Here is an 8,690-nt window from a genome sequence, read left to right on the forward strand (position 1 = left end):
GAACTTAGCAAGCAATCTGAGGATAAAATATTTTTTCTACTTAGTAAACACACCAGAGTAGTAAGGAACTAACCAGGGTAGACTTCGTATATTGTTACAATAAGCCTGCTTCACTTCCCCTTCTGCTGTAAACATGAGTGTAGGCATGCAGCTCCTGTCAATATCTCCAACAATGCTATAATGCTATCATAGTGATTGAACTCGCTAGAAATATGAGAATTAACTCATCTCCAAGTACAACACACAGAAGTGCCCGTTAGCTTTTTGCTCCCCAATCTCCATATATCTGTCAACACAAAACTACGTCAAGAATGTTTGCCACACCGCAAAAATAACTGAATACGAAGATAGCAGGAATCTTTCATATCAATTCTCGAGGGCTAATCCTCAAAAACCTATATGTCATGACTTCATTCATCAAGTATTCTACTTATGATTATCTTTTAACAAAATTAATGTTCACATAATCAGCTAATTTATAGGAGACTATGGGTCATTGAAGAGTTGCCAACTGGAAGTAAAATAAGAAGAATTTGGTTATAAAGCACTGAAATTCTCAGTACAACCTCGGACCATGTTAGCATGTAAAAGTAGAGCAAACTGACAAAAATGAAGTCTTGAATTGGAAGAGAGTGCTCATTATAATTAATCCCACTTGAATTGATGTTGGCCAGCCAAGTAAACTCACACTCCAAAGGCTAGGAAGATGGACAACAAGAAAAAAGAAAATGCAAGCCGAGGCAAGCTAAAAAGATATTTATATTTTTCTTTTTTGAATGTCTGCAAGAAAGGGTCTGCATTTCAACTTAAATGAAACAGAATTAAAGCTTGTGTCCCCTATATGTGTCAAAACTATCTGCTTATGTAAAATTTCAAATAAATTATGTTACTGGTTAACAATCTTTACCTTAAATCAGTAACCGGCACAATATCAGCCAATAAGAGAAGATTCTCCTTATAATCCAATATTAATGTTGCTGTAGAAATTTCAAATTAAGTGCCATCATACTAAACAACAAGAAGGTAACAATATTGGCAAGTGCTACCAGTAATCGTTGCATGTGCATTTTCCATCCTTGAAGCAATGAAATCTTCGGGTATCTCTGACAGTTATCTCCCTTCCGGTGACTGCAGAAATAAGCTTAATAGCATTATGACAATCACCGCATATTCTTAGGTTCTTTCCTACAAGTATAGGATCTCCGTCTTTAGTTGACAGAAGCCCAAATGCAACTGCTAGTTTTTCGCTGTGATGAACCAACATCCTCTCCTTTTCTGCATCTCCTGCCCCATCATCCTTCACTAATGCCCATCGTAGATCTGGCACATAACCAGCATGCTTTATCTTTAATAGTATCTCCTCTAAGTAATCATATATTTCTCTTATCATAGGGTGTGAAGCATCTTCAGCAACAAAAGTGTGAATCTTTTTGTCTATTTCAATCCAACTACAACCTGGTTTCTTTCTAAGATTTTTATCTCGCATAAGCTTCCTGACCTTTGCATAATCCTCCCATCTTTCAGCATCAGCATACATGTTTGCTAGCATGACATATGGAGTAGAATTTGAAGGATCCATCAGAAGGTATTGATTGGCTGCCTTAATAGCTAAGTTGATGTTGCCATATTTTCTGGAGGCCCCAAGCAAAGCTGCCCAGCCAATAGAACCTGGGTTATACGGCATTGACTCAATCAGCTGCTCAGCTTCACATAGTTTCCCAGCCCGACCCAGCATGTCAATCATGCAAGAGTAATGCTCTGCTTCAGGAACAATCTCATATTTCTCCTTCATCAAGTCAAAATATTTCTGGCCTTCCTCCACTTTCCCTGTGTGTGCACATGCTGAAAGAACAGATATGAAGGTTATATTCGTGGGTGTATAATCAGTTTCAAGCATCCAAATGAAAAGCTGCAATGCATCGCTTCCAAACCCATGCTGAGCATAACCATCAATTATGGTGTTTATAGAGACAACATTATGCTCTGGCATCTTATCAAACAACCGCCTTGCATCATGTAGATTTCCACATTTCGCATACATTGCTACCAAAGCATTGTTTACAGCTATTCGATTTGATGGTATGTCAGACTTCAAAGCTAATGAGTGAATCTGTTTTCCATGTGAAGGGGAACGCGAGGTTGAGCATGCGCTAATGACACAAACAAAGCTGCAATCATCTGGGTGATGACCAATTCGCAGCATGTCTCTAAAACACGCAACAGCCTCTTCAGATAATTCATCAAACTGAGAATATCCAGAGATAATAGTGTTCCACAGAACCAAATCAGGCTCTGGGATTTCCTCAAATATTCTCCTGCATTCTGACATACTTCCCCCACATTTAGAATACAAGTCAATCAGCCCACTCCCAACATGTGGGTTCGAACAAAAACCCATTTTGATCAGCTGAGCATGAAACTGAAGACCGCCAAACTGATCCTCTAAGCTCGTAAATGCAGTCAGTACACTAGCTAAAGTATACATATCAACATACATATTCCTCTTCACCATCTCCTGAAACATCTCAAGAGCTTTCTTTCCTTCCTTATGCTGTCCATACGCAACGATCATAGCATTCCACGAAACCTCGTCTTCCCTCCCACTCATCTCACAAAACACCCTCTTAGCCTCCTCCAAAAACCCATTTTTACTATAACAACTAACAAGAGAATTATTAACAGACGCATAAAAAACATCATACCCTCCTTTAACAACCAAACAATGCAACCCTCTAATCAATGAAACATCATTACACGAAGCCGAAATCATGGAAGATAAACTAAACCCATCCATATCAACACCCATTTCCCTAATCTTATCAAAAAGTCTAAATGCAGACCATGTATCCCCTCGTTCAGCATAGGCAGCAATAAGGGTATTAAAAGACACAATATCTGGTTCAGGAATTTCATCGAACAGTTGGTGGGCAATCCGAGTTTGACCCTCTTTAACATATGCAGCAATAATGGCATTGTAGGAGAAGACATTTGGGTATGGTGTTGCGTCGAAAGTGTTGCGCGCTGCAGAAATGCGTCGGCATTTTGAGTAAAGAATGATGAAGTGATTGGAAAGATAGATTGAAGGTGGGATTATAGATTTTATGTAAAGGGTATGAAGAGATTTGCCTGTTAATAGATTTCTTTGAGCAATGCATGATTTCAGAAGTTGGCAAAAGTTGTAGAGATTATTCCATGAACTTTGGTTCATCTAGAATTGAATTTTGATTGATTTTGATTATAATAATAGTTATAGTTAAGGTCAAGTTTTTTAGAACCAAGCTAGAGAAAACTAGCATGTGTACGTTTTGAAATTGAGTTGCTTTTGTAAACTCTCAAAGTCAACAAACATTGATTCATTGAGCTATCAATTTTATTAGACATGATGATCACAGGGCAGGTTAAAAAGTTGGTCGGTTTCAGGTCTAACATTCGAGCTGAGTTGGAGTTAATTCGGGCAAAAATTTTACTCCCTCCGTTTCTTATTTCTTGCAACAAAGGGGGTGAGCACGCTTCCCAAGTCAAAACTTTTAAGGGAGTAAAGCAAGTTTTAATCCCATATGATTAACTTTAAAAAAGGAGGGAATTGAAAGGGACCATTCCCTTTTTAAACTATTCACATGGCTGATTTTTGGGAGGGTTTACTTTTCCCTCCCAATTTTTCACCAAATTTCAAATTCTGCCAAATTTTCATCAAATTGTTCCCTCCATTTACTTTTCACTAGCAAATGGGGTTATAAAAGGTTCAAAAGCAACCAGAATTTTTTTTGTTTCTGGTTTACATCAAGAAGTTCTACTCCCTCCTAATGAATACATTTCAGCTTGAATTTTCAAAAGTTAGCACTAACCTAAAACTAATCCTACCATAATTACCCAAAACCTACTTCATCTAACCTAATTAGTGCTAAATTAGGGGCAGCGTCATTGATTTTTCTTCTTCCTTAAGCTGGTTCAGTTTGAGCACGGCCAAAAAGTTGCATCCTCCACTTCATCACCATCCCAACACCTAAAAAAAATCAAGGTTAGTATCTGCTCATGGATGAAGAACAATTTTTTTCAATACAACAGTTAATTGGTGAAGAACATCATGGGTATTCAAGTGCATCATCACGGACAAGCACTGACTCAGAGGATGAGTATGCTGCAGAATGGGCATATTCACAAACCGTCAACAATCAGCAACAAATACAGGATGGAGAGAAGAGGAGAGACCTCACCATGGAACAAAAAAGGCAGTTAGTGGATGCAATTTTACTCAAAATGCAAGGGGGGGAACTGCCCAGAGGTTTTCTTTCACAACTAGCAAGACAATTTGACATTCACAGATCAACAATGTCAAGGTTAAATGCGGACATAAAGAAGTAGATGGCACAGGGGAATGTCATTGATGTCAGGTCAAAGAAACTAGGCAGAACAGGGCCAAAACCCAAAGAATACTCAGATGAGTGGCTTCAATCTGTGCCACTCTACAAGAGGACCACAGAGAGAAGCTATGCTGGAGCACTACATGTGTCACATTCAACCATACACAGATTAAGGAAGAAAGGAAGACTCAGAACTCACACAAGCACAAACCACCCAGCTCTAACATCCAACCACAAGGTGGCTAGAATGAAGTGGGTGTTAAGTCAAATAAACCCAATACCAAGAATAGGGAATCCAAAGTTTGTTGACATGCAGGACACAATTCACATTGATGAAAAGTGGTTCTACTTGAACCCTGAAACTAGAAAATTTTATCTGCTGCCAAAGGAAGAGGATCCTTACAGGTGTCAGCAATCAAAGAGGTTCAAGGTGAAGGCCATGTTCATGGCAATGATTGGCAAACCACTATATGCAAGAGATGGGACTCTTTTGCATGATGGAAAGTATGGCATTTTTCCATTTGTGCAGAAACAATTGGCCAAAAAGAAGAGTAAAAACAGAGATGCAGGCACATTGGAGACAAAGGCAGTGCAAAATGTGAATAAGGAAGCAATCAGGGAAATGCTTATGGACCATATAATTCCAGCAATACATGCACAGTGGCCAGAGGGTGTGTCTAAACATGTAAAAATTCAGTGGGATAATGCCAGACCTCATCAAGTGCCCAAAGATGATGAATTTATTGCTGCATGCCATGCACAAGGGTTCAACATAGAAATGGTCTATCAACCAGCACAATCTCCTGACTTGAATGTGCTAGACCTAGGGCTGTTCAAGGTTATTCAATCCCTACAATATCAAGCCTTCCCCACTACTTTGGATGACTTAATCAAAGAAGTCATAAATGCCTACAATGCATTTGATGCTAAGGCAAACAAGTTCATATGGCTGACGCTCCAATCAGTCATGATTAAAATTCTAGAAAAGGAAGGCAACAACAATTTCTCCCCACCACACATGAAGAAGAACAAGCTGGACAGACTAGGGGTGTTACCCAAACATCTACATGTACCAAAGGAGCTCATAATACAAGCAGTTACTTTTCTAGACACAATGTTCATCCCAACACCAAATGCAGCAGCTGATGAAGCATACATTAGGGGTGAGCATGGGACGGGTACCCGTACCGTTAGTACTAACGGTTCGGGTACCCGATAACCAAAATCACTAAAACTGATACCCATAACCGGAACCGATAAGTTCGGGTACCCGGACTTCGGGTACCCGGATTTTCGGATCGGTTATCGGGTACCCAATAAGATATCCAATAATGATAATTATACTTAATTACGTAGTTATTATGATATAATTTACAACTAATTAACAACAATACCATATGATCTTGACTAAATTATTAATAATATTACTAATCATTGATATAATAAAGTGATTATGAAGTAAAGTAAAAATTTAGATTTATATTAATAGATTTAAGTAGGGAAAAAAAGCAAAAAAAATGCTTATCGGATCGGATCGGGTAACCGTTAATTTTAAAATGATACCCATAACCATACCCGATAACAAATTATCGGAACGGGTACCCGAACCGTTATGGTTATTGGATCGGGTACCCTAATTTTCGGAACGGTTACGGATCGGTTTTTCGGGTTTTCGGTTTTTCGGGTAGTTTTGCTCAGCCCTAGCATACATGGAAGTGGATGCTGACTGAAGTGAAGCCACAAACAAATGGGGACTCAAAGAATGCACATAGACTGCCACACCTAACCTTCCTAGTATTTCAAGTTTCTGGTAAGACACCTACTGTAATGATACAACCCATCTTACTAGCTTTTGCTTCATTTACATGTCTAATGCTTAGGTTAGGTGTATTTTGATTAATCACAAGGAATACATGTAAGACAGTCATGGAATCTAGGGCCTCAGTTTCATGTGTTTTTGTGTACACATTGTTATCTAAGACTATTAATGCCATTGAAGATATGTTTGTGTACTGTGTACATATTCCTAAAAACCATTAGATAGGGTATGCATATATCAAATAGCTTCTCAGTGAAGTTACCTCAACATCCTGGCCATTAGACCAAGGATGGAGCTATTCAATCACAAGAAACAATGCTTCAAATGAGTCCCTTCATCATATGGTGTACACAAAAAGACAGAAAATGTCATCAACTAGAGGGCACTAACAGAAACAAGATACCAAAGGCAACATAATGTTCTCTCAATTCAGAGTCATTGAGAACTGTGAAGGGACTTAGAACAACATACAGCAAGAAACTAAGGGCAACATAGTAAATACTGATCATCATTCATCAATATGACATTCCCATGCCCATCTACTGCAAACATACTCTTACACATAACAAGAGCCAACAACAACAGCCACAGGGACTCAAAACCAAGTACATATGCATAGTATAGTATGAACCAAGTATAGTATCACCTAAACCAACAGTATCACAGGGATAGATAACAGAGTAAACAGTATAGTATCCAAAATGCATAGTACCAACAAAAACCAACAATTCCACAGGGACTCAACCCACAACTTTTAAACAGGGACTCAGAACAACCACAAACACAACCAGAACCATGAATTTACAAAAATAAACTCAGAAATTTAAATAAGAGGGAGAAGAAAGGTTATACGCTGCGTAGTTAATTGTCAGCGAACCACTCAGGGTGCGTATCCCTCAGAAAATCCTTGTAATCCTCATCTGACAGAAGCTCAGGATCAACAGGCAACCCAGATCTAACCCTCTTCATCCCTGACAGGGAGCCCTTCTTCTGCTGCTTGGCTGTCACCGTCTCACCACCGACGACCGCCATTGCAGGGGACTCAATCGCCACCCCTGTACACGACCCACCAGCTTCCCCCTTCAAAGATCCCTTCCCTTTACGTTCCTCTTCCAGATCTGAAATCTGAATAGGGTTTTTTGCCGTTTTCCCGGCCAATTCAGACTGAACCTCAGTTTCCTCGTCAGAAGGAACATCAAGCTTCGCACCACGGCGAACCCTACAAGAAAGCGGCCTCATCCGAGCACGGCGCATGGGTTTAATCTTCCCAGAACCTCTCTCACAGATGTATCGAGTCGCACCTGGAGGGAGGTCATCTTTTGCTGGTTTAGGGGGGAGATTCTCAAAGCAAAACACCGAGGGGTCGTGGTTTTCAGAGGAACTCATGGTTGTTAGAGAGGAATAAAGCAAGATCTTCAAGGGGGAAAAGGTGGAAATTCAAGAACTACGAGAAAGCGGCGTATGAGAGCAGAAAAATTAGGGTTCCAAAAACACAACAGATAGAAAGAGACGAATATAAAGGGAGAAGAGAGAGAAGGAGAAGCCATGGAGTAATTGTGGTTGGATGAATATTCTGGAGAAGAATTGAATGAGGTGGTTGGGGAGATGAAGAGATTTGATGTTTATGAGTATAATACAGATACATGGGAGATAAAAGGGAAATGTTTAATTTTTGGTGGGAGTGGTTAGTATAAGGTGAAGAGTTAAAGATGTTAATGTCAATGAGTAAGGGGCAATTAGTTTTTTAATCAAACATAAGCAAGGGTATTAAGGTAAATTGACCAAATAAAATTTACTAAATAAGGAAAAAAAGACATTTGTTGCAAGAAATGTGAACCTTCCTTAAATGGCAATTGTTGCAAGAAATAAGAAATGGAGGGAGTATATTTAAACTCGCTATTTGGTGCTAAAAAGAGCATGATTTTTAGTCCATTTTTAGTTTGGTTAAAAGAATAACTTTAAAACATAAATTTTAGGTTGCCCAAAAGTGGGAAAAAAAATATATATAATGATAGAAGTTGGGTTGGCTCGAGCCCTGACTTTGGCCCCAATAATTATTTCCAAGCCTGAGCAATTTTTGAGCTAGGCTAGTTTAGACATGATCAACTCTATTGGTTGATTTCTTAATTGTATTGAAAACTTTGTGCATGCTTTTTGGATAGGAATATTTGTGGAAAAGGGAGTGGAGGGAAAGTGAGTAATACAACTTTCCTAGTGTGAATAAGACATAGCAAAATGGAAGGGAAAGGAAATCTCCTTTTAACAAACCAATCCTCTCCATTATAAGAGAGATTTTTGAAAATCTTCAACCCTGAATAAGGGTCTGTTCTCTTACGTTGAAATTCAGTTCAGTTCAGTTCAGTTCAGTTCAGCTGAGTTTAGTTCAGTTCAGCTCCTAATTTCCTTCTCTTATATAATATTCATTTCAGTTCAGTTCAGTTTAGTTCAGTTCAGCTGAGTTCAGCTCAGTTCGACCCTAAGTCACATATTCGGGCCAAAACAATATAAAC

At 39.0% G+C, this 8,690-nt stretch overlaps 2 protein-coding genes across 2 annotated transcripts; one reads left to right on the forward strand and one right to left on the reverse strand.

Annotated features, from left to right (window-relative positions):
* Positions 1–927: 927 nt before the first annotated feature.
* LOC145621422 (pentatricopeptide repeat-containing protein At3g49710-like) lies at positions 928–3,208 on the reverse strand. Its single transcript, XM_081676153.1, has one exon. The coding sequence runs from the start codon at positions 3,206–3,208 to the stop codon at positions 1,043–1,045; it is 2,166 nt and encodes a 721-aa protein (XP_081532279.1). The 3' UTR covers positions 928–1,042.
* A 1,154-nt stretch (positions 3,209–4,362) lies between these two features.
* Positions 4,363–6,675, forward strand: LOC145619862 (uncharacterized). Its single transcript, XM_081674552.1, has 2 exons — positions 4,363–5,524; positions 6,614–6,675. Exons 1-2 carry the CDS (start codon positions 4,363–4,365, stop codon positions 6,673–6,675), a joined length of 1,224 nt encoding a protein of 407 aa, XP_081530678.1.
* Positions 6,676–8,690: the final 2,015 nt, after the last annotated feature.

Source organism: Chenopodium album, chromosome 27, assembly GCF_948465745.1.
Source record: "Chenopodium album chromosome 27, dcCheAlbu1.1, whole genome shotgun sequence".
In the NCBI taxonomy this organism is placed as follows: domain Eukaryota; kingdom Viridiplantae; phylum Streptophyta; class Magnoliopsida; order Caryophyllales; family Amaranthaceae; genus Chenopodium; species Chenopodium album.

Coding starts and splice junctions, on each gene's coding strand:
- LOC145621422 (XM_081676153.1), bottom strand. CDS start 3,208: ATGAACCAAAGTTCATGGAATAATCTCTACAACTTTTGCCAACTTCTG.
- LOC145619862 (XM_081674552.1), top strand. CDS start 4,363: ATGGCACAGGGGAATGTCATTGATGTCAGGTCAAAGAAACTAGGCAGA. Junction 5,525..6,613: donor TGATGAAGCATACATTAGGG/GTGAGCATGGGA, acceptor CTCTCAATTCAG/AGTCATTGAGAACTGTGAAG.